We start from the raw sequence: 25819 nt of genomic DNA on the forward strand, positions 1-25819 counted from the left end.
GCTCAGGGTTACACAGCAGGGAAGGAAAGAAGGACAAATCTCGCAGAATTTGAATAGAAAAGACGAAAGCCATCACAGCCGGGAGCAATGGAAAAGGTTTTCCTTGAAGTGACAGAAAGCACATTTCCCCTTTGCCACGGAACACAGCCGGCGGACTTACCGGCTTCGGCATCGAGCAGGCGTGAGGGGCGACGCTGCGCTCGGCTGGCACCCCCGCCCCCTCCCCACGCTGAGAGCGGCTTCACTCCGGGTCCGTCAACTCTGTAATCTCAAAGTGAGCGTGAGGCACTCCTTGAACATGTTCCTTTGGAGTTACATGATCAGACAGGCTCCACCAACACAGATCAGTATCCGAAGGAGGAAAAAGTGAAGACACTGGATTCAATTAGCTGCTTTCTGCTTGCTGCCTGGTTCCCCCGTTCCTTGCTCACTGCATAACTTGTAAGAAAGGCATAAGTCATCAGCTCTAAGCAAATCTCCTATTCACCACCAGGAAAAAAGGGAGTGTTGTACGTGGCAAACAATCCCTGTTTTCACTGACGAAGGCTCCCTGACCTCCCGCTGGCCTCCAGTTCCTTAATTACTGTCTATGGAATTCCAGAGAGAGAAAAAAAGAACGCGGGAATCTGAGCAAATCCGGGACAAGGACTAACCCTTACAAGTGACTGAACTTAAAAAAGATCGCCTTCGCAGATATTCTTCCAAACACCCCCTGAAGGGAGTAGTCTCGATTGAAAATAGACACCTTCCAATGGCTATTTTTGACATTGCTGAATTAAAACTTGTGATTTTGGTTTTCTCCTGGAGCTGTCACTTTCTGTCTCTCCCCACTCCTTTTTTCCTATTTTTAACTACTAAAGTAAATGTGGGGCATTTCCTGTCCAGTGATGCCTCTAAAACGGTCTTACCAAATCGTTTCAATGATCACCTCAGACCAGCTGAGTTCTCTTGGATTCTAGAGATGCGTGCACAGGGCCTGTGTCACAAGAGGGCCATTTCATTTTCTCAAGGGCGTCTGGGAAGCCACAGGCACATGCTCTTACTGACACAGAATGTCAGCTAACAAGACAGGACTGAAAACCCGTATGAAGTCTCCGCGGCATGGGTTGCAAGTCCTGTCTGGATTTCAGGAGTAAATTCATTCAATCAGGTAAGTCACGTATTCCCACTGGGCGGTCTGGCCGCCCAGTCCTAGGTGCCTCTCTCCTCGTGTGGGCCTCTATTTATGTATGTGCAAGGTCACCTCTCTTGGTAGGACACCACACACACACACACACACTTTTTTACCATGCAGAGGTCCCAGGTGTGCCACAAAGCACCAGAGCCCCATCCCCTTTTCCTGGGCCCCTTTGGCAGCTCTCTCTCTTCAGCAAGAACTGCATGAATTGCCCCCCCCGCCCCGCCCCGCCCCGCCCCGCAATTTTCTTCCCCAGAAGTGTCTCCTCCTACTGTTAATGGACTTTCTGATTACTTCTCCCCCGGGATCTGCTACACCTTCCCTACACGGCCTGGTCCTGCCGATCCGCTCCCCTACACCTTCTCTGGTTTCCCATCCACTCCCCTCCCCACGGTCTTCTGAGGGCCCACACGTACCACAAACGGTGGCAGGTGCTTTTCGGAGGTTAATCTTCCAACACCCCTATTTACTGAATGCTCATACTTCCCAGGCACCGTGCTAGGTATTTACATATTTGACCTAATTTCACAGCCAGTAAATGACAGACGCAGAATGTGAAACTTTGTGGTTTTGCTCCCACACCCACAACCTGCACAGGAGCTTTCTTCCCCCAAGACCGCCAACCACAGCGCATGCAAGGTTATGCTCAGAGTTCCTTAAAACGGTCAGTAGAAGTCCTTAGTTTCAGAATTCCCTGGTTACCTGGTGCAAACTGAGAAAACGTATTATGCCCCAATGGGAGGGGGGTAAAGGGAAGAGAGGAAAGCCACAAGACTTTGGAGCCTGAACAACCTGGTTTTCAATTTCCAAGTCCTCTAGCAAATCACTTTACCTCTATGGGTCTTAGTATTCCTCCACGCAAATTTCATCTGATAACAGTGATCTTAAAGTGTTGTTTTAAAAATTGTGTCTGTACAATCAACGAGTGGAGCTCAGTGAGTGCTTATCACAGCTGTCATCTGTTACCGATTGGGATTCCAACAAGACTGATTTTAATTCTTAAAAACTGTTCTAGGTGCTGTGTACACAGCAAAGGCAAAGAAAACATGTGAAAGCTAATGATAGGGACAACATCTGAGGCTGGATCTGAACAGGCTGTTTATTTATTTATTTATTTGACAGAGCAAGAGAGAGAGAGCACAAGCAGGGGGAGCAGCAGAGGGAGAGGGAGAAGCAGACTTCCAGCTGAGCAGGCAGCCCGATGCAGGACTCGATCCCAGGACCCGCAGATCATGACCTGAGCCGAAGGCAGATGCTTAACCGACTGAGCCACCCAGGTGTCCCTGAACAGGTTGTTTAGATGCAGAGAAGATCCTGAGCAGAATTAGGAGCCAGAACTCTGGAATCTGGCAGAGGCAGGAGGTAGGCTCAGGTCCTTTTTATGCCACTTGTGAGGAGTGTGTGTCTTAATTTCTCTCATTTATAAAACAGGCAGTGATAAGCCTCCCAGAACTCTTGAGAAGGTAAAAAGGACCTTGAATGTGAGGCCTAGAGCCTGGTTGGCAACGGTGTAGTGTGAGATGCATGGGGCGCCTGGGTGGCTCAGTTGGTTGGGCGACTGCCTTCGGCTCAGGTCATGATCCTGGAGTCCTGGGATCGAGTCCCGCATCAGGCTCCCTGCTCGGCGGGGAGTCTGCTTCTCCCTCTGACACTCCCCCCTCTCATGCTCTATCTCATTCTCTCTCTCAAATAAACAAATAAAATCTTTAAAAAAAAAAAAAAAAAAAAAAAGAGATGCACGGGAAGCCAGGCCCTGACTGCCCCAGGTTCTGTGAGGAGCTTGGGGGAAAGACCTTATCCCTGCTTATCCTCCTAGAGGCCTACTCCTCCTGCGTGCGCCATTAGCTGTCGCTGCCACAGCCCTCGGAGGATGATTCAGGTCTTTATGAAGGTACTCAGCGTTGGCTACTACATGGGCGTCCAACACAGCTCATCCTTTCAAAGACAGGAAGGTCCACAGGGACCATGTCTGACCCCCCAGCCTGTACTCATGGTGCCCAGCACGGGGCCCACCCACAGCGGGCCCTCGGTAAACGTGCGTGTCTTCCATGTGCCATGGATAAGTTTAGACTCTCCAACCCCATCGTTCCCAGCCCCTGCTATGGTATCTGAGTAAACTGTGGGATATTTGAAGGACTAGGTTGGGCCAGGCCACCCTGGGAAGCTTCTTGGTGGAGGGCAGTTGGAAACCGGGGAATACACTTCATGAAGGAAGGGCGTCTCTGGTCTTCTTCGCTGGGTAGTGGGCTTGAACTTAGCACACAGGAAGTGTGCAAATTTGTGGAGGACAGGTTTGAGCATCTGACGGCCACTCTAAGGAACTGTTCGTTAGGTCCTCAGAGCAAAGTCCAAAGGCCTTATTGTGGAGGGTAGGACTTTGCGTGGTTAGAGTCCTGTCCTGATTTCCAGTTTCTGTGTGGGTCTCTATGCAGATACTGTGTGGAAAGGCCTCTCATGGCATCTGGTTCTCATCCTTTGACTTCCTCAGAGCACCTCAAATACTCTTCTCTCTCATGTGCCTGCACACCTTTGCACTGGTGGATTCCTTTTTTGGGAACATCTCTGCCCACCCCATGGACTCTTCTAGCTCCTACCCATCCTTTAATATTCGGTCCTTATGTCACCTCCCCTGGAAAGCCCTCCTGGCCTTCCTCCTCATCTTCCTTAGGCTGTGTGGTTGCAGAGCACACACAATCACAGGACTCAGCCCAGAATATGGGAATCACATAGTACTCAGTCCTTCACCCAGCTTCATGAAGACAATGGGCACTGCGCTATTTGTTTCTGTGACTATATTTCAGTAATATTTATTTCTGATTACATGTGATATATTTTTAATTGGAAAATGTGGAAAATGCAGATACAGGAGAAAAGAAAAGGAGAAGAAAGGAGGAGAAAAAGAAATCACCTATACCCTCCCACACTCAGATAGAAAAATTAGTCATTATTTTGGGACGCCTGGGTGGCTCAGTCGGTTAAGCGGCTGCTTTCAGCTCAGGCCGTGATGTCAGGATCCTGGGATCGAGTCCCGCATCAGGCTTCTTGCTCAGCGGGAAGCCTGCTTTTCCCTCTGCCTCTGCCTGCCACTCCTCCTGCTTGTGCTCTAACAAATAAATAAATGAAATCTTAAAAAAAAAAAAGTCATATTTTGGCTGATATCCCCCCGCTTTTCTCACACAACGCACAGATGCGTGTGCACGCACCCCCCACACACTAGACACCCTTAGGTATCTATGTCTGTTTTGTGTTGTGTTGACAAAAAAGGATGACTCTGTGATCTTTAGCTGCTCCACCTTCTACACTCACAGTCACTATCAGGGTCCCCAGAGCCTCCCTCACATGAACACACAGTACGAGCAGAAACAAAGTGCCTGCTGAGCGCCGCGACCCTCTCTGAGCCGCACCGCCACCTCTCAGCTTTCTCCCGGAGAAACCTTGGAGCGCTCAATGGATACTGTTCAAACTGTTTTAAAATCTGCTTTTTCTATTAATATGTTTTGAACATTTTCTCACGTCGACAAATGTCCAACAAATAAAATACAATATATTCATAATTCATTAGTATTCACTGAAGTAAGCCATGATTTTCTTAACGCCCGGAATCATCCGACATTGGCATGTTTCCGATTTTTCAATATCATAAACAATACTCTGATGAAGAGTTTGTTGTAACATTTCTAACACATCTAACACATTCTTCTTTTTAGAAAAAATTATTATAGAATTTATGGGTAAAAAAATGGGCATAGCTTTAAGTCCTTTGATATATATTAACACTTTTCTCAGGAGAAACACTGTACATGATATTATTTTTAAATCTCACAAGTAGTATAAAAAGAGTGTCTAGGGGTGCCTGGGTGGCTCAGTCAGTTAAGCATCCACTTGATTTCGGCTCAGGTCGTGATCTCAGGGTCTTGAGATCAAGCCCCACATCCAGCTCCTCACTCAGCGGGGAGTCTGCTTGAGATTCTCTCCCTCTCCCTCTGCCTCTCCCCCCCCCCACTCACGTGTGCACTCTAAATAAATAAATAAATAACATCTTAAAAAAAAAGAGTGCCTACTTCCTCACACAACTGTCAACCCCGAGCATTACAATATTCTTTTACACTGAGACAATTAAAATAGGATCTGTGTTTGTGATAAATAGATTATTGCCTGGTTGAAGTCAATGGATGGATGCACTGATTCAAGGTGTAAGGAAGAGCAAGGAACTGAAATATCAGTAAGCCGACTCTACCTGGGCCTGCAAAGGTAATAATCCAGACGTCTGGGGGCAAACAGAGCCCCCATGGAGGTTCAGAGATATGATCAGCATAAGGAGCTGTGATAAATGCGTAAGAGGAAGAAAGAGGCACAGGCATTCAGAAGTGGGAGAACTCACCTTTGGCTGGGAAAACCGAGGCATGCTTCACTGAGGGGAGGGGCACCTGCCGTGAATGTGGGGGCATTTCTGGGTTCCTCCGGGATGCTAGAAGGCCAGTGTTTAGATGGCCCCGAGGCTCACTTCTTTCTCCCCCTGACCTTAGATGCCTGCCTTTTTGGACAGGCAAAGAGAGATCCAGCTCGCCTGCCGCCCTGCTAAACAGCATGTGACCCAAATCAACAGCAGCTTTCTGGCCCTCCTCTTTTCCAAGCCTGATTTCATAATCTCTCCAACATGCCTGATCATCCTCCACTGGTCCAAGAAGTGATGCCTTCAAGGTCACTCCCTACCTTGGGGGCAGCACATTGGCTGCGGCTAGGGGATGTTCAAGATCAGCACTGATGATTGTCATCAGTGACCGGCTGTGGCAGGGGCCTTCCGCCCAGGCCCAGCCATCAGTTTAATGCGTTTCCTTTGTGTTTATGAAAAAAATTAGTCTCGCTCTCTAAAGAAGTCAGAATTACATTTTGAAGTGTTTATGAGTTGTCAGCGTAACTATAGACAATATGAAACACATTGTGGGTTTTTTTTTTTTTATTTATTTCACAAAGGAATCAGGGAAGGACTCATCTGTTTAAGTAAGAAATATTTTGCTCATTAGCTGGTGACATCATTGCCCTCTGAAATTAGGAGATTTTTGTCAGCATATGGACAAAAAAAGGAGACTCCACTCTTCTCCCAGAGGTGCAGTATAACACTGAAATAATCTCTCTGGTAGTTTCAAAATTAACTAGTTGTCGCCAGATTTGAAGAAAGAAGAGGAAGAGGAGAATATAATTATATGATACTTTTATTTGTAAAAAGTATGTGAGAATTTGAGGTAATATTACTGTCCCCCAGGGGCAAAGGCCTGTCAGCACTTAATTCATTTAAGAAACTGTTTAAAGAACCAACTATAAAAACCAAAGGAACAGCAAATGACTGCTACATTCCACAATAAATTCTATTCTTTTTCTTAAACTCCTGAACTTTGCATTTTTTTAAAAATCACCCCCAAATAAACTTGCTAATATCCCCACAGGAGGAGGGAGAAAACAGGACTCTAGGAGTCCTACAGCCAAGTTTGCAGAGACTGGGATGATGGGTAAGCCCACCCATCCCAATTCTTCAAGTTGCCACGGAGCAGAAAATGCCTTTCTTTCTCCTCGAAGGGGTTGACGAGGATGAGAAAGGTAAGTGGAGGAAAGAGAACTGGATTCTTCCTTTACTCTGTGAATGTTTGGAAGTTTCTTCTGCCTGAGATTATGTAGCCCTGCCCATAGGCCAGAGAACCCCACTGTTCACATAAATTAGCTGAGTTAAGGTAACAAAGACATGATGGGAAGCAGTCAAGAGCTCTCCAGGTCCTTCTGCTAAGAGTGGGGTAGTGTTACCCAAAGCAAATCTATGGTGTCAAGCACACTGAAGACTAAAACAAACACCAAACCCACTCATTCTCGAGTGTGTTCCGTTCTCACATAGCCTGTGCCATGGAAAAAGGATGATTCAGAACAGAACTGCCAAGTAGGGCAATTACATATGCGTTTGAGGCTCTAGTTTCTGGAGCTGATAGAAGTTTTCATCCCAAAAGCGGTAAGTCTCCTAAGGGATTGGGTGGTGTTTGCAAAGTCACATTACTTTTATGGCGTCTGACACTGACTGATTCATGGATCAGGCACGATGACTTCTTGGACAGGGCTGCCAAACAACCTTGTCCAGGCATATGACGATGAAAAAATATAGAAAACTGATAGAACCTACATGGCAACGGAGGGGAGGTACAGACACCAAGTTCTATCCTTCAACCGAAACTGAGGCCACAGATCAGCACAATCGTCTCTTGAAGATGGAGGGAGATGCGCCAATTTCACTTCCTAGGGTCACGATCTATCACCTTAACATAACTGTCCTTATGTCTGTAGAACAAATAATAAGCAAACTTATTTTGACCAAATAGCTTCAATAAACAAATTTCCTTCCAAACTAAAGAAATCTAGGCCGAATCCTTAGAAGAGAATCATTCAGAGCTACAATTGTTGTTTGTGGTCCTCTCCTTGGCTATCAAGTCATGACGATTGCTGAAAACCAGACCACAGAATATCCTTCCCACAACAACTAACAAAATAAGCAACAGCGCCCCCAAAAAAACAAAATTACTAAAAACTAGCAAAAATACTTCACCAAGAGCACCCAAACAAGGAAATGCATATTATCTAATATATTAAGCTTTAAAACTTCATGGTCAGGGGAACCTGGGTGGCTCAGTTGGTTAAGCATTTGCCTTTGGCTCAGGTCACAATCCCAAGGTCCTGGGAACAAGTCCCGCATCGGGCTCCTTGCTCAGCGGGGAGCCTGTTTCTCCCTCTCCCTCTGCCTGCCGCTCCCCCTGCTTGTGCTCTCTCTCTCTCTAATAAATAAATAAAATCTTAAAAATAAAACTTCATGGTCGAGGGAGGAAACAAATTTCTGAAGACCAAAGAAAAAGGCCTCACTACTGTAAAAGCCACATTGGTAGGAATCTTGAGAATTATTCCATGGAATTTCAAATTTCAAAGGAAGTAAACTGTGTGGCCTTCCTTTTTTTTATTTTTTGATCTAGGACCAATGGAAATTGCTTCAGGAGAGTAATGAGTGAAAGGATGGAAAGTTAGTAGTAAGGCTGATCCTGAGTGAAATAACGCCTCTTAGAAATTCACCAGAATTGGGGGGAGGGGGGGAGAAGAAATTCACCAGAATTGGAGAAATGAATTTAAAGCAGACTGCCTATGGCCTACCCCTTCCCCCACACCATGTGGCATGAACCGCAGCGCAGCACATTTAACACAACCTTGGGAGAGGGAAGGCAGAGCCCAGGTATGCTAGCAAAGACCACATTCCCCCTCGGGGGGCGGGGGGGGCGGGTATCCCCACTTCTTATAGCAACAACAAACATGAATGGACCATAAAACAAAGCCCTCAACTGCAGCTTGGAAGAAGGGAAACAATCTCTTCTCAGCTAGCATGAGGAACAGGTCAAAACGGGATCTTCATTCTATCAGCACGAGTAGAAACTCTGACCTGAGCTACACAGGCATGATCAAGGTGAAAGGAAATGTATGACAACTATTCAAACAAACTTACGGCAAGGGGGAAAAAAGAGAGAGAAAAGCATGGAAGAACACAGAGATCCTATCTTTTGATCCCATCTCTCTATCAGATGAAAATACAACTCAAGGAGCAGGAAGAAATTCCTAACAGTTGCTTCACTCTATAAAATAATTTAATAAGAACACGAATTCAATTAAATCAGACTTCAAAGACAAGATGAGTAACATTAATGATATTAATTTAAAAACTGCAGTATGAAGGAAAGAGAGGACCAAAACAATCTATTGCAGAACCAGTTTGTAAGTAAGAATGAACAAAGAACCAGGATCTATACCCTAGAAGTCAAAATACTGATAGAGAGAAAAGCTGTATCATTTAAATCCATTTCCTCCTATGGTCCGAGTTTTAAGATTTACCCAGCTCTCCACCTAAGCTCAAGCCTTGCTATCTCTACCTGACACGTTTCTCTCTTCTCCTGGTGAGCTCTTCCTCGGCTTCGGCCTCTCTCTCTGGGAAGGCTTCCCATACTCTCCTCACTGGGGCTTAACGGACTTTGTGTGTATACTTAATACACTAGGTAGTACTATTCCAATCCTCAACCATGCTGTCCACTTGTCTTTCTCTTCCTGTCAAATACAAACCCCTGTGTACAGGAACTAGCACGTAGTAGGGATTCAGTAATGTTTGCACAACAAATGAGTAAAAGAAGGCTCAAGATGGCATTCTTTCACCTATACCCTGGGTTCAAAAGTGCAGGTAAGAAATCCTTCTAGGAACTAATCATGCAATGCTATTAGCATTATATCAGTAATAGTCCAGTCAGTAAGGGATGATAGAGGCTGTGGTGTGGTACAAAGAGGGAGAGGAACAAGAAAACAGAATAAAGAGATATTCTACAGACATTATTCCATCAATAGAATTTGAATTAGAATTTGGTTGTATTAAAATACTGCTTTCCAAATGAGTGTCATCGTCCGATGACTGACTATAGTGCTAAGAGTTGTTTGTTTTTCTTTTAAGATTTATTTATTCATTTTAGAAAGAGTACGAGCCGGGGGAGGGGTAAAGGGAGACGGCTAGAGAGACAAGCAGATGCCCCACTGAGTGGGGAGCCTGACATGGGGCTCGATCCCAGGATCCCGAGATCATGACCTCAGCCAAAAATTAAGAGTCGGACACTTAACTGGGCCACCCAGGTGCCCCAAGAGTTTTGATAAAATAGGTAACTGGTAACTTAAGATTCAAATGGACTCGAAACAAAGTGATGGGCAGCCTATGACCTCCATCAGTTGGCTTAGGCTAGAGGTGGCCCTCAGTCCAGATCCTACTCTCGAACCACAGTAAGGGCCAGGATCTTTCTAACCCATCCATTATATAAGATCTGGCACTAGCGCAAATGATTCAAGGAGGAATTAACATGTGATAAATCTCATTTAGTAAGTGATGGACGTCCCCTCTTACCCCCATTTCCCGGAGGTTACTTCCAAAAGCAAAACAAAAACTGGTGTTGCCAATCTAAATGCCAATCCTTAACCCAGATTTCATTACAAATATCTTTACTTAGATACAATCAGCTAGCAGGGGAAATGTGGTACATCCTGTTTGGTATTCATGTATTGGGTTGGACAAATAAATTTGCCATTTTTATAAGCCAAAAGCTAGTAACTCCAGTTTCACCTGACTCAACCTAATAAAAGAAACAACAAACCAGAATGTACCCAAAAGCTACCTTAAATTTTTTAAATGTTAAAAACAGGTTCCCCTCAGCTTATGTAGTACCTGGCTATTTTGTCATTATTTTATTTTTGTTCACGTGGCCCTCGACATGCTCAGGAGGGTCTGTCGGCAGCAGCCTCGACTCTCTGTAACCGTACAGACCCGTGAAGACACAGATGTGCCCGGTCAGTCTGCCAGGTACGAAGAGCCACATCCGCAGTGACTTCCGGGCCGGCCACGAGGGCGCTCTCCACCACCACCCGCCCGGAAGCCCACACCCACGTGCTCGGTGAGTCCACCTCACAGCACGGCCTGGCCCTAGATAATTTCAGTACAATTCACAGCTTATTCTTCCCAAACAGTAATCCCAAAGTAAAATATGATCACCGAAATCATACTGGACACACCCTTAAACCCACTTACAGAATAACTAACCTTCTGAAACAAAAGATGAACTGATTATGTGTTTGGTAAAAGCATAACTAACATATGCTAGCTGCATTAAGCTCGTTCTGACAACCCTAGCCAATCTGCTGTAATACATCAACATTTGCTAGCATGTTAATGACATGTCCAAAAAATAGCACTTCCATGGGAACGCAAGTATTTTAACAGTTAATGGAAAGGTAAAAGATCTAAACATAAAGTAATAGAAACGGGCTTTCACTGGGTATTTACTTTGGGCCATTTAATTCTTGTAACACCTGTATGGGATAGATATACTTGCCCCTGCTTTCCAGATGAGAAAATAGAGGCACAAATTGATGAGACAACTTTCCCACAGATGCAGAACTCACAGGTGATAGAGCTGGACGGGAACCCAAAGCCTGTGTCCAAGTCCAGCTTAACCGGCTCCCTCCCCTAAGCATGCTGGGCAAGGGCAAGCACCGGTTTTCCCTAGGACAGAGCCTCCTTCCGGGCTAACTTGTTTCAAGAGGATGATGTTAAGGCACTCCCAGAAAATATACGCTTCAAACTTTGGCCTCTGTCCCAGGGAGAAGGCTGGGGATGAGAGGGTGGTGTGGAATTAATGACAGAGTCATCTAAACAATGGTTCATGGTCAGCTTACATGCAGTTAGAACAAAATTCATCTTTCTCAAGAGACTTGACTATGCGTGTTGTTCCAATGGATTGGTTTTGCCTCCTGGACTCACCATAAGCTGCAGGTCTAAAGAATCATTACTTTTACCCTTCTAAAGGGGAATTTTAATATGTCCCTGTTTTACTAGCATTTTAGTTTCAAAATCACTTTTATTGAAATTAAGGGTAGTATTTCTTCCTGTACCTTCCCACCCAGCCAAATAAAAAAGAAATTTACAGAAAGTATCTATGAAAGTCTGAATAATCATCTGAAGGCTTCAAGTATGCATTAAAAGACCAGAATCAATAAAAGTTATTTTTAACATAGTTACATTTAGAAAAATTGAGAAAAGTGGTCATTATTCTGGCACCATGTAACACAGCAAGGTAGAAAGAATTGCTGATAACTGTCCCACAGATGCAGGGTATAAATGCCCTCTGGCAAATCACTGCTGACCATATTTCTCTTTCTCCTGGTCATATTACAAGTCAAAGGAGTAAGGCTTTTCGGTTTAAGAAATAAAGAGCTGAAGCACACATCCAACCATCCTGTATTCAAGCCCAGCTAAGAGAACCATCAAAGCTTCAACGAGCAGAACCATCTTTTAGCCACAAATCGAAAGTCACCTTGCCAATTAGAATTCTATTAAGCTGAAACCCATATATTAAGAGTTAGGGGAATATATCCTCTAGGAAAAGAGATATAAAGAAAAAATGTAAACACCATTAAAAGCAAACAGTTTAGGGGCACCTGGGTGGCTCAGTTGGTTGGGTGTCCAACTCTTGATCTCGGCTCAGGTCATGATCTCAGGGTCGTGAGACCGAGCCCTGCGACTTACTCTCGCCCTCCCTCTGCCCCTCCCACTTCCTCTCCAAAAAAAAAAAAAAAAAAAAAAACACGTGCAAAGAGTTTATCCAGAAATATAAGTTATTTTTATGCTTGGAATCTACCCTCTCTTAAATTTCCTTGTTAAAAACCAATATAGAAGAGAGATAGTATAAGAAAGTCAACCATTTTCACAGAAAACCTTTACTGTACCTATAATGCCAATTCTCATTCTGTGGTATATGTGGATCTTCACACAATTTATGCATCCAAAATATATTCATTCAGAGTAAGCAAAATATGAAAATCATATTTTTTGTAATTGCTAGGAGTATCTATGAGTGGGAGAAAATTTTGTAAATTCATCATGTGTTACCATTAAAAAAAAAAAAGTCTTCTTATGGGGTCAGATTTCCCCAAGTGAGGAAGCTAATGATATTGATTTATATTTTCTTCTAATACCTTTGAAATATAAAAATAAAACTTCTTTAAATTTTAACCTATACACCTTGTCTGGAAGTTCACCCTAGTAAAGGAAACATATTCAAAATAAACACATTAAGATAGCCAATTTAAAAAAAAAAAAAAAAATCTGGTTCAACCCATAATACCAGGCTCTAAAAAGAGCATCAATATATGGACACCCCTTGAATGAGGATAGGTCAGTCTGTCCATGAAGGCCTACCCCATTTGCACGGGCTCTCCTCTCCCACCACATTCTGTGTTAGGTGATTAAATTGTGAGCCTTTTCTTTGGCCATAATAGAAATCAAGCCATTCACCACAAGAACCATTAAAAAAGTAACTTTGGGGGCGCCTGGGTGGCTCTGTCGGTTAAGCATCTGCCTTCAGCTCAGGTCATGGTCTCAGGGTCCTGGAACTGAGCCCCACATCGGGCTCCCTGCTCAGTGGGGAGTCTGCTTCTCCCTCTCCCTCTGCCCCTTCCCCTGGCTTGTGATTTCTCTCAAATAAATAAATAAAATCTTTAAAAAAAAGTAACTTTGTGGAATGCTCTCCTGGTTTTCTGCACATTATCTTTTAGGAAGTTCTAGTGTAGACTAAAGCTGTGGCAAGCTCTCCTTCCAAAATATCAGACCTGGAGCCTCTGGCTTGAGGGCAATAGTTTTAAGTAAGGCAGGTGAGATCACTCTGAAAAGCTAAGTAAAACCCGTCTGACAGTGAGGGGGACAAGTTTACGAAGCCCCAAAAGGATTTAACGGTTTTGCAGTACGTGAACCAAAACATCTCATCATACGGGGATATTTTAGTTGAGACCTTGAAAGTCCTCAATCAAGGAAACACTTAAAATAGTATTTTGTTAAAAGTGGAAGAAGTGATCACTTGACGTTGTGTCTCTGTTGCCCAAACTCTGGGACACAGTTCAACCCACGGCCCTCCTGTGCCTCAAACCAGGTTAGAGGCAAAATACATTCAGAACTGGCTGGAAGCAAAAGCTGTGAGGAGACGCACAGGTGGATGAAAGGTGTTACTATGCCTCAGCTAGACCGTTGGAGCGCTCCTTGCACAAATCCTTCCCCACTAAATTTCCCCAAATGTAGAAGATCAATTATAAAACGATGGCTTGCGTTACAAAATAACTCGCTTCACGAAACATTTTACCATAGTTGCTTCATCCTAGTGAGGGGCTCCAGATACAGAAACATAATTCCATTTTTTTCTGGAACACATTTTGTATCAAGTGAAACAAACAAACAGGGACCAAAATAAATCTCTGCAATGGACTCTAAGAGCCCCAGTGCCTTATTATCCTTGTTGTCGCTTTAATTTCTCTTTATCATATATTTTGAAAAATAACTAAAATCACATCATAATGAAACAATTTACAGCTTGAAATTTTTGGAGAGATGTTTCACTGTAAGCCTTTTCATTAATATTTAAGAACCAAATAGAGATCACCAACTTTTACCTACCAATTTTGTAGAAACACAAAAATTATGATTTACTAAAACTCCTTGAGTAAAAATCTATAAACCCCAGGACAACAGAGAGCATTTCATTAAACGTCTTCTTAACCAGAAGGTAAATTGAACCTCAAGGCACAAAGTTGAAAGCTTAAAATGAGAACTCTTACAACTCCCCCCTGCAGGAGGCAAAGGAAAACAGAATTTATCAAAATAAAACGAAAAATATTACAACAAATGTCCAGATATTTAACAAGGAGTCACGTTAAGTACTCAAACCAGAAACTCTTTTTAAAAACTCCAACACTCGCAACAGGAGTTTGTTATTAATGAGAAACAGCAGAGAACACATTCTCCTCTGGCAAAGAGAAAGCTATTTTTCACTTCCCCTGGTAACTATCTTTAGTACTTTACATTCTTGGAAACCAGGAATGTGAATATGGATTTATTGTGAAGCAACACGCAATTATCTAATGTCAGTTATGGGGGTGGGGGAGTCGACAAAATCAATGCGAATGAAATCCTAAAGCACGACAGGCATCAATATAGGGCATTGAGTCTCGTGACAAAGGGCTTGTGATCCCTGAAACTTTCATGGCCTGGACATTCCCGACTACGGCCAGTGGGCTATTTACATCTCAGTCTAGAAAAGAATCAATAGAAAGCTGAAAAGCCCTGGCTCTTGCACAAAAGATAATCAAAGCGCCTAACCCACAGCGGCTGAAGTAGGACACAGTGGGAATTATCTGAAATTAATTACTCTGCTATCAGGCGAATGTAGCATTATTGAGAAGGAATATCTTGGCTGGAGTTTCTTGCTGAGTCTCCATAAAAACACAGGACAGGCTAAAGTAGGGTAGGAAGGGCGAGTGTCACATACACTAAGATTGCAAACAAGTTCAAGCAAACTTCAATGCCAACGGTGGTCAGCTGTAGGAATGCGCAGCGTGACTAGAAATGGGTGTGGGTTGTTTGTGCAAAGCCAGCTAGCAAAATACGCGGGGTAAATAATATCGCTTCAGAAAACTCCACTGCTGAACGGCCTGTCTTCACCTACATCTCTCAGCAAAAACTCACTCTGGAGCTTCTGGAAGAATGTACTGGAAATGGAGGGTGCATATGGTATTCCTGGCCCTTCATCCAACTAGAACAGGCTGAATTCATTTTTGCGTCATCTATGAAGAAACGGTTTGCTAAGAAATTAATAATGTGAGTGTGTACATGACATCTCAAATCCGTGTGAGCACGTGTGGGGGTGATTTTAACCCATGCACTGCTGGGTAAACTCCGTCAGGGCAGGGCCTGTCTCTCCTGCTCCTAGACCTTTGTAACCTATCTACAGAATTAAGCCTGGTATACAGCAAGTGCTTGCTAGATGTGTCCTCAATGAACAAAGAAATGCTCAAGGGAATGAATGTCCGACTTCTAAGAAGTACCTACTTTCCTCTGACAATTTATACCAAGGTGATGGTTCTGATTTACCATCTGAAGACGGTAATAACCAAAAACCAATAATAACCAAAAATCAAACCTGTAATGTCTTCTCAGCAGCTCGTTCAAAACCACTATTGTACTCAATTTATATTAACTTTTTCTAAACGTGACGGGCCTCTCTCCCTGCTGTCTGAGTGTGTGAGGTTTTACTACAGCCCTGTTTTTCTGACTGGATAGTCTTATAACCTCCCCCTTGACGCAGATGCTATTAATCAGGACAGTATGCAGTGAGTCTGATACTAAAGGACCCACTATGGACAGTTGGTGTCTTTGTGTTCTCCCCAAGTTGGGTTTGAATCGCATCAGTCCTGAGTTACTGTATTTATTCTTCATGATTCTTTAGGTTCATGATTTACATTTAAATTATGCTAGTCTTTAGGACAAGGGGATAAGAGACCCAAAAAAGGCACATTGAAATCCATGAACACGGTTCTTTTGATTACCTCATAGTCCCAGCACACAATGCTGGCTAGCATATGATACATTTATTACTATAAAGGGTAACGTCTCAGTCTCTCACACAAAAGCAAACCAAGCAGGGCTTTCAAATTAACAATCCCCTGGGGTTTTTTCTTTCTTTACATTTTTTTTTTTAGCTGAAATGGAAATCTGGTCCTTGACTCAGGAAATCAGGGACAAGAAGGTAGTGGAAGGCTTGTATTTACTTCTGATAAGCCATCGTCTGTTGCTTAGATGCAAAGGTATAAAGACAGAGGCTGTGGTCGTAGGACATGAAACATGCTCTCCGAGCAGCCAGGAAAGATGAACGTCTACATGCAACTTTGTCCACTAAGTATTTCCCGAACATGCCATATGAACTGGACACTCAGACACTCACTGGAGACACAAAGATAATGTAGCATGCCTTTCTTGCTCAAGGAGCTCACGATTCCCAAGGAGGCTAAAATGTGTCCGATGAATCCCGATATTCCAGGATAACAGTCAGGTTTTGTGTACAAAGCTAGTTTAACAAAGCGCAGAATAGGAAGCAATAAAATATACTTAAGGAGGCTAAAGGAAATTTCAGAGGAGATGGCAGTTGGACTTTATCTTGAAGGACACACAGAATTTTACCTGGAAAAACCTGGAGGAAGATATTTTAGGTAGAGGAAATTGCATGAATTAAAGCAGAGTGTGTGAAAATACAAGTGTGTTCAGTAACACAGGCAGGGTCCAGTGTGTATGGAGTGGAGGCTATTAGGGGCGGGGGGTGGCAGAGGAGAGCGGAGATATTGATTAAAGTCAAGACTCAAGACTCTTGCCAAAATGTTTGGAATTTATCTTACAGAACTGGAAAACCATCAGGCTTTTCAGAAACAGGAGACCGCAAGAAAAGAGGTATGGGGGCGCCTGGGTGGCTCAGTCGGTTAAGCGTCTGCCTTCAGCTCAGGTCATGATCCCAGGGTCCTGGGATCGAGCCCTACATCGGGTTCCCTGCTCTGCGGGAGGCCTGCTTCTCCCTCTCCTACTCCCCCTGCTTGTGTTCCCTCTCTCGCTGTGTCTCTCTCTGTCAAATAAATAAATAAAATCTTAAAAAAGGAAAAAAAAAAAAAAAAGAAAAGAGGTATGTTCTGGAGAGATGACTACCTCTACAGAGCATGGACAAGAAGCTAAGGATACGGAGGTAGAGTTGCTTCCAGATTTTAAGGAAGAAAGAACCTAACAAACAAAACAACTATATAATAAGTGAAAAAGGGTAACTCCCTCCATTCTCACTCCATGAAGCTGGATGATGGCATCACAAAATATCTGCTTGAAACTCTCAACTCTAATTCCCACGATCCCTGTGGAACTCCTAGGAAGCGCTGTTTGGTCACATTAAAATAGCATGAATAATAAAAGTCATCCAAACTGGAAAAGAAGTAAAACTGTCTCTGTTCACACATGACACGATCTCCTATGGAGAAAACCCTAAAGATTCTACCACACAAAAACTGTTAGGGGTAAGAAACAAATTCAGCGAAGTTGCAGACACAAAATCAACAATCAGTTCCATTTCTATACCCTAGCAATGAACAATGTGTAAAAAGAAAATAAGAAAACAATTTCATTTACAATAGCATCAAAAAAAAGTGATAAAATACTTGGAAATAAACTTAACTAAGGCGGTAAGATGTGTACACTGAAAATTACAAAACATTGCTGAAAGAAATTAAAGAAGACATAAAGAAATGCAAAGATACCCTATGTACACGGAGTGGAAGAACTTCATATTATTAAGATGACAATACCACCCAACTACAGACCCACTGCAATCCCTATCAAAATCTCATGGCATCTTTTGCAGAAAAAGAAAAACCCATCTTAAAATTCACATGAAATCTCGAGGGACCTGAATAGCTAAAACAATCTGAAAAAGAAGAACCAAGTTAGAGGGCTCACATGTCTTGATTTCAAAACTTACTACAAAGCTACATTAATCAAAAGAGTATAATATCTACAAAGGACAGGCATATAAACCAATGGAATAAAATAAGAGAGCCCAGAAATAAAATCTAGCATATATCGTCAATTAATTTTTGAAAAGGAAGCCAAGACCAATGAGGAAAGAACAGTCTTTTCAACAAATGGTTCTGGGAAAACTGGGTATCTATCTGCAAAATAATGAAGTTGGACCCGTACGTAATATCATATATAAACATAAACTTAAAATGGGTCAAAGACCTAAACTTAAGAGCTGAAACTTAAAACTCTTAAAAAGAAAACAGAAAATCTTCATGATATTGGATTTGGCAATGATTTCTTGGATATGACACCAAAAGTACAAGTAACAAAAGCAAATGTAAACTGGACTTCAAACTTAAAAAACTTTTATGCATCAAAAGACATTATCAAAAAGTGAAAAGGCAACCCTAGAATGAAAGAAACTATTTATAAATCATGCATCTGATAAAGGATTAATAGCCAGAATATACAAAGAACTCCTACAACTCAACAACCAACAATAAAACAACCCAATTCAAGAATGAGCAAAGAACTTGAATAGACATTTCTTTAAGGAATACATATATTCTTATTAGTCATTAGAGAAATGCAAATCAGTCACAATGAGACACCATTTTACACCCATTAGGATGGCTAGTAACAAAAAAGGGGGAAATTACAAGTGTTGGTGAGAAGCAGAAAAACTGGAACCTTCACACATTGCTGTCAGAAATGTACAATGATGCAGCCATACTGGAAAATTGTATAGCGGCTCCTCTAAAAATAAACATATAATTAACATGTGATCTAGAAATTCTACTCCTATATACATACTGAAAAGAATTGAAAGCAAGGACTCGAACAGATATTCATATACCGATGTTCACAGCAGCACTGTTCACAACAGCTGAAAGGTAGAAACACCCAAGTGTCAATCAACAAATAAATGGATAAAATGTGGTATATACCCTTACGGTAGACTATTATTCATCCTTAAAAAAGGAATGAAGTTCTGGCATATGCTGCAATGTGGATGAACCTTGAAAACATTATGCTACATGAAATAAACCAGACGCAGAAGGACAAATATTGTACTATTCCATGTACATAAAGGACCCAGAATAGTCAAATTTCATAGAGCTAGAAAGTAGAATGGTGGTTTCCCGAACTTAGGGAAGGGGAGTTACTGTTTAATGGTTACGGAATTTCTGTTTTGGATGCTGAGAAAGTTCTCGAAGTGGATTTTGGTGATGATGGCACAACAATGTGAATGTGCTTAATGTCACTGAATTGAATAGTAATTGAACTTAAAAATGCTTATAACATTAAATTTTAAGTTACATATAATTTACCGCAATTAAAAAATAACACAGAATGAATAGAACTATTTTGACTGCAGATAAGTCCATCAAGAAAACTGAGTAACGTGTCAGAAGAGACCCTTCTCTTCAGATCCCAGTGGGAGCTGGTAGTTGGGGAAAGAAGTCCAAAGGCAGAAGTTGGCTAAAATCTACTTTGTAGTAGAAGCGGTCAAGATGCTCAGAGACAGTAAACTTACATTGCAGTTTGACGAGCCATCGAATGTTGGGTAAGAACCGTCTGGCCAGTCGGCAGGGTCCAAGGCCGCTGACTGCCGGTGCTGGGCCTCATACTCCTTGAGCTACAACAAGAGAAAATGCAAAGATTGACATGGAAATAATGGCCAGGGCTGTCAGAGAGAATGCTCTGGGCACCTTCTTCATGCCACTGCTGGGGACTCAGTGCCAGCCAAAGACAAGGTTCCCCAAACTGAGAGGAAGATGCACGCCCTGCCCTGTGAGTTTTCACCTACATCAAACTGACAGACACAATGGATTCTTTGTATTCTGTGTTCTAAAAAGAACCTTGATTTTCCCCTCCAAGATCCTCCAGCTTTAAAACTCATCTTTCTCAGTTCAACTGTAAGTTCAGAAACAGAAGTTGTCTATAGTTTGGCCTCTGAATTACCTCTCTTTGTGAAAGATACGATGTGGTGGACTGCGGACGTTCTGGTGAAACAGAGGCGGAAGCCTGAAACTGATTTTCTAAGAGCACTTGCTTTTCTCTTTCTAGACTGCTTCAAGTTACCAGTTCCATGTTATCACCTAACAAACATTATGGGCTTTATTGCGGACCCTTGTGGAGGAGAGGAAAATAACAAGCTATCTAGAATATGTTCAGAGCCATCTACAGTTTGGGTTTAGAAACTCGGTTTCTACTTTCTGAAATAGAAAGACAAGTGAAACATTAGAGGAAATTGGCAAATTTAAGCAAACAGAAAGGTCTTTTAGAATGGCAAATGTGCGAAGTTCTAGGCATGTTTTCATAAAACACGTAGAATAACTCTGCAACACAATACAGTTAAGTTGCCACTATATTAAAATCTATTAGAAAGCAGTTTTTTTATATGAATTTCAGACACTGATGAAATCATGTTCCATAAATCAAGACACCAAAAAACAGAAATGATCTGACCTAACAGCCCAGGAGAAGATGTCAGGACTGTCCTCAACCACTGGAGCTACGTGGACGTGGCAAAGCCACCATGTTGACAACATCCCTCTAGGGAAAAGCAACTTTGCAAAGTATCACTTCTACCATGAAATTCTTTTCTGCGCATGCTTGTGACAGGAGACAGACGCGGGGAAGCAGACAGTATTGATTAATGGGTTAGAACTTGGCTGCAGAACCAAATATCAAATGGGAACCGTTGGGCAAATTACTTAACTCCTCTGTGCCTCAGTTCCTCTACCCGGAAAATGGGTGTGACAACAAACTATCTCACAGAACTATTACCAGAATTACATAAGATAATGCAACAAAACTCTTAGCACCCTGTACCAATGCAACAGACTCATTACGAGCACAGTGTTATCACCAGCCTTGGGGTTTCCAATAAAAGAGCTCAAAGTTCACATCAACTCCAGGTGTTTGAACTTTTGCTATTTGCTAGTATCACTTTAATCTTTCTGGTACGTTAGGGGCATTAATATTGCTCTAATCTTTATGGTATATTTAAGTTATGTATCAGAATGCTCTTTCCTTCCAAATGTACTGGTTTCTGAAATGTTACATTCTCCCTGCATGACTGGAAGAGCTGCCGGCTGAAAGACAGGGTTATCATTTGTCTTCTCCAAGTCTCTGCCATACTTTTATATTCTACCTTAGGCCCAACTTTGAGAAGCCACTAAATGAGCTTCATCTTTAATGAAAACAAAACAAATTCCTAACTAATCAATCATAACAGACTGAATATTTTTCTTCTTCTATCCGTCCCTGTCCTTCATCCACTCTGGGGTCTAAGAGAGAGATTCAAATTTGCACTCTATCCAAATTTACCTTGTTTTTTCATTTTCTAATTTTAAAATGCTATGTTTTCAAGTTATAAAATGGGATCTCTAATAAGAATTTGAAGTGCATTTTACAGGGGAAAAATGCAACCTGGTTATTTATTTATGTAACTACATTTTATATTCTACTTTGCTCCCAAAGAAGTTTTGACTTAAATATAATTTCATAGAAGACAGACAATTGATGATTTCATTTAAGAACTTAGATCTTTTGAAGCAAATGTACAGCTTTAAAACAATGACAGAAGTCTTAAAGTGTGCGTGTGTGTGTATGTGCACACGCGTGAGCACATGTATCTGTCTCAGGAGGAAATACTCCTTTCACATCCTATTTTCTTTAGTCTCATAGTTTTCTCATACTTAATGTCCAGGATATGATTCCTAGAGGGATGGCCATCTTTAGTAGGTTAATGCTTACTCTATTTTAAAAACCTTTGAGGAGATCCTAAAATGTTCCCATTTCTATGAGAAAAGAACTTTTGTATTATATCTAATCTAAATCCCCTCCAGCTGCAAGTTAAATTCATTTCCTTTTATTTTGTCCTCAGTAGAGATTAAAACAAAATAAAACAAAACACTGTTCAGTACATCCTGAAGACATGTTGTCTAATAATCCTTCATATACTTGAAGATAGTGATTAAGTTCTTTTCTGTTTCTTCTCTGAGATAAATCCTCTCCAATTTTCACCCATGGGACCTATTTAAAAAAAAACTACAATCATTTCGTTGTTCTCCCATGGACTCTCTCCATGAGCCTCTCTAGTTGTCCAAATCTCTGTGATTGATGCACAGTAGCTGCTGCAAGGAATATAATAATATATATAGGTTCCCAGTTCCTAATCATGCACTCTGGTATACCAGATGCCCAGACTCCGTTCACAAAACTGTTCACCAAGTCCTCAGTTACTATGCATTTGGGCTCACATCTACACCCTGCTCTAGGGAACTTTCCATGGCTGACAGGAATTGTTTCCCAGAGATGCCTAGAAGGCTGCCTCCTCCTCCTCCTCCTCCCCAATCAGCTTTAAGTCTCCTTTTCTCTGGCAGGACAACTCTACAGTGCAATTCACCTTCCAGAGCTCCCCACTCCCTATGGGATCAGCCTAAGGCTAGATTTCTCCTGAAACTGCATCTCTGTCCAGCTTTTCCCCCTGGCTCTCCTGCTCCCTTCCCTTACTTAGCGGCAGTCAAAAGTCAGTGACAAACAAGTACTTTTCAAAAAAACAAACAAACAAAAAAAACCCCAATGACTTTATTTTGGACTTTCACACAGGTATGACCTTATGGAATCAGATACATCTTTATCAGATGGATTAATATGTAATATTTAGTTATGAGATCAAGTTAACATGAGTAGTCTTTTGTATTCATAATTACATTTTAGGAAATATGATTATCAAATCATAGTCATAGATCTCCCTCAATTTCCTAGAAATAGTGCTTCCAGTTAAAATGTCAAAGGACATATTTTTCTACACCATAACCCCATCACTGCTGAGCACCATCATACCAAAACACTAGTGTTCTCTTTTAGCCAAAGCTTTAAAATTAACTGCATTTATTCCCTACTCACCTATCCTCACTCATACACCACAAAAATCACCCAGATAAATGAATACCCTGTGGCTTCCAGGTATCTCATAGGCTTCCAGTCCTTGCAGAACTAGCCCAAAATCTAAGTACCCTGAACTTATTTGCCAAGAGCTATGCACGCTCTTAAAATTACCACCTGGAAATGGTGTTACATAGAATATGCCAATTACCTAGATCCCCCTAAACAATTTTTTTTACTAATAAGCTTGACTTCCTTAAAGCACACGTAGTAAGTATCCATCATAAAACTATTAGAAAATGTTTGAAATGCATTAGATTTGATGAAACTATTCAGTTAATAAAATATAAAAATCATAAGTTAAGCTGCTTTTCTTTTCTTTAAGCTGTTGTCTTTTTCAATTACACACTCAGAGAAAATACAGAAATACAGAGGTGTTTCATAAAGTTCATTCTCTTCAAAAGGTCTTTTTGCAGCTTATGGTAGTGTTTCACGTATTAATTCCTTGGAGCCTTTTTCATTTTGATCTCTGTTTCTATCAATAACTGGGTTTTCAGGTGTGTGAATCACCCTGCGTACTTCCCAGGGGGAAAATACCCATCAATGAGATCAAATTCATACAAATAAAGCATAATGGGCCAAATTGTCTTTGTTTGACATTAGACAAAATTTCCCCCAATACAAGGATGTCCTGGGGATACTCCCAGCTCCAAACAACACACAGGCAAATTTCTCTCCTGACACTGGGTTGCCCTGTCAGGAGTAAATTTAGATGTTCTACCCATGGGGCTTTAAGTATCTGATTGACAGCAGGAGAAACACACACCTGAGGTCCTGAAGGACATTCTCATCATGGTCATTATAGGAGGCCCAAGTCTTAAGGTTTTTGTTTTGTTGTGGTTTTTTAAATATAATGATCAAGTAAATTTAGATCCCTGAGCTGGTCATAAAAGAGGCAGATCCTTTCCATAGACTATTTTCTGCTCTAAGTAACATTTTCCGTGAAGTGTTTTGTCTCTGGCCAAAGCAGCAGCCCATCCAGTCACTAGTAGCTGAGGCTGTAGGCTGCCCTGCCAGGAGCAGGCCGAGAGACCTCCCTGCCACTTCACCATCTGTCAAAGGACACCCATCGCTGTGTGCAGAATCTAGGAGAGTTTAGAGAAGGTCATCAATTTTGTTCTTCCATCTGTGTTTCTGGATTGTCTTACCAGAAAATATTCTTGATCTCTTGTTGGGCTCTGTCCTGAAACTAGGCAGGGCAGCCCTCCCCGCCCCCACCCCGGGAACAGACACATTGCACTGCTCAAGCCTCCACCCAAATCCATACACAGCTGTGCCACCTTCTCATCCAGTCAACTTCCCATTTCCTTTCCATATAAATAATAGCTAGCTGTTAAAATCATCAACTCCGAAGGAGCTTCAAACTAATTTTTTTCTCCCCAGCTTTGAAAATGCTCCATTCTTTTCAATTATAGAAATGCACTACCTAACACTATGTTAAGGCCACTTCTCATACTTTCTTCTGCTCCACAAAAACTGGATTAGGTACATCACATGCAACTCTCCTCCCAGTAGACCAGGTTGGGGGTGAAGATGGATCAGCAGCAAGGACAAGAGGTCACCACCTGTCACCTGCTCCATCCCCGGTCCAGCACTACTTTGGTCCACCAGGGACACCGTGGGCCGAGATCACCTCCATTCCTTCAAATCGACAAAGCAAGAGAAGCCGGCAGATGGGCGTCTGGAGGTGGCCTTGGCCCTCAGGCCTCCAACTAAACCCCCGTCCCATCTCCCTCTCCCTTCAAGTGCTTTATTCCCCGCAAGGCTGTCTCAACAATACGTGAAACTTTTTGTTTTTTAAACTATTGAGGTTTAGAGTCAGGTATAGGAAACTAAATTGAACGTGCTTGTCACGGTTTCAAGGTTTCAGATCTTTAAGATTCTACTTAATGGTAAAGTCATAACTCATTCAATAATTCCTTAGTCACTTAAAAGTTTTCATTTGTTTCTAAATTGAACGTGCTTGTCACGGTTTCAAGGTTTCAGATCTTTAAGAATCTACTTAATGGTAAAGTCATAACTCATTCAATAATTCCTTAGTGACTTAAAAGTTTTCATTCGTTTCTAAACCTGCCTAATTTATGACTGTCTACACAGTACCAAACCAACTATTCTGAGTGGAAACCCAAGAATCCATCAGTCAGTTTGTTGGGCAACAACCAAGCAGGAAACCTCTTAATAATTGCTATCTCTCTATCATAAATGCTACACCAGTACCCTAAGGATTAATTAGGCTTCTTTTAGTGCTTAATTTAGCTCAGAGCAAAAAATATCTAATTAAAAAACTAATCTCTAATTAATACCTACTTAGAAAGAAAAGCAAGCAAAATTTTAAGGTATGCCTAAAGCTTAACTTTTAAATTATTCAAAGTTTAGTCTGTGACAGCATCTTATACAACTGATGTTTACAATGGTTGTACTGTATTTTTACTTTGTTTTTTATTTAAGAATTTTTTATCATTGTTATATTCTTGTCAATCTTTTTACAAGGCTTGTGTATTTTGCAATGGCATTCAGAGAATCACTTTCCTCATTAAAGTGGTCCACAGCTCAAAAATATTTGCCATTCATTCATGCGTGTAGTCACTGAACACAGAAATTTAAAATTCACAACATGGAATGCTTGTATTAAGCAAACAGAATGGAATCAGTATTTTATCTGATGACATAGGTACTTGATGACCACCAAAGTATCATCAAAATACTACTCT

At 41.8% G+C, this 25819-nt stretch overlaps 1 protein-coding gene and 1 pseudogene across 8 annotated transcripts in view; both read right to left on the bottom strand.

The window, feature by feature from the left end:
- Nucleotides 1-25819, bottom strand: part of SASH1 (SAM and SH3 domain containing 1) — a 245783-nt gene that overhangs the window by 46387 nt on the left and 173577 nt on the right. For 6 of the 8 annotated variants that reach the window (XM_032407689.1, XM_032407691.1, XM_032407688.1 and 3 more), the window contains one exon: nucleotides 19687-19788. In XM_032407689.1, the coding sequence (XP_032263580.1) occupies nucleotides 19687-19788 (102 nt within the window). Of the gene's footprint in view, nucleotides 1-160; nucleotides 1373-19686; nucleotides 19789-25819 lie in introns of those variants that run through there. The other 2 variants (XM_032407694.1, XM_032407695.1) reach the window with 2 other exon arrangements.
- On the bottom strand, nucleotides 19798-24657 carry LOC116634428 (annotated as a pseudogene).

This window comes from Phoca vitulina, unplaced genomic scaffold, assembly GCF_004348235.1.
Source record: "Phoca vitulina isolate PV1807 unplaced genomic scaffold, GSC_HSeal_1.0 scaffold9, whole genome shotgun sequence".
NCBI lineage: Eukaryota > Metazoa > Chordata > Mammalia > Carnivora > Phocidae > Phoca > Phoca vitulina.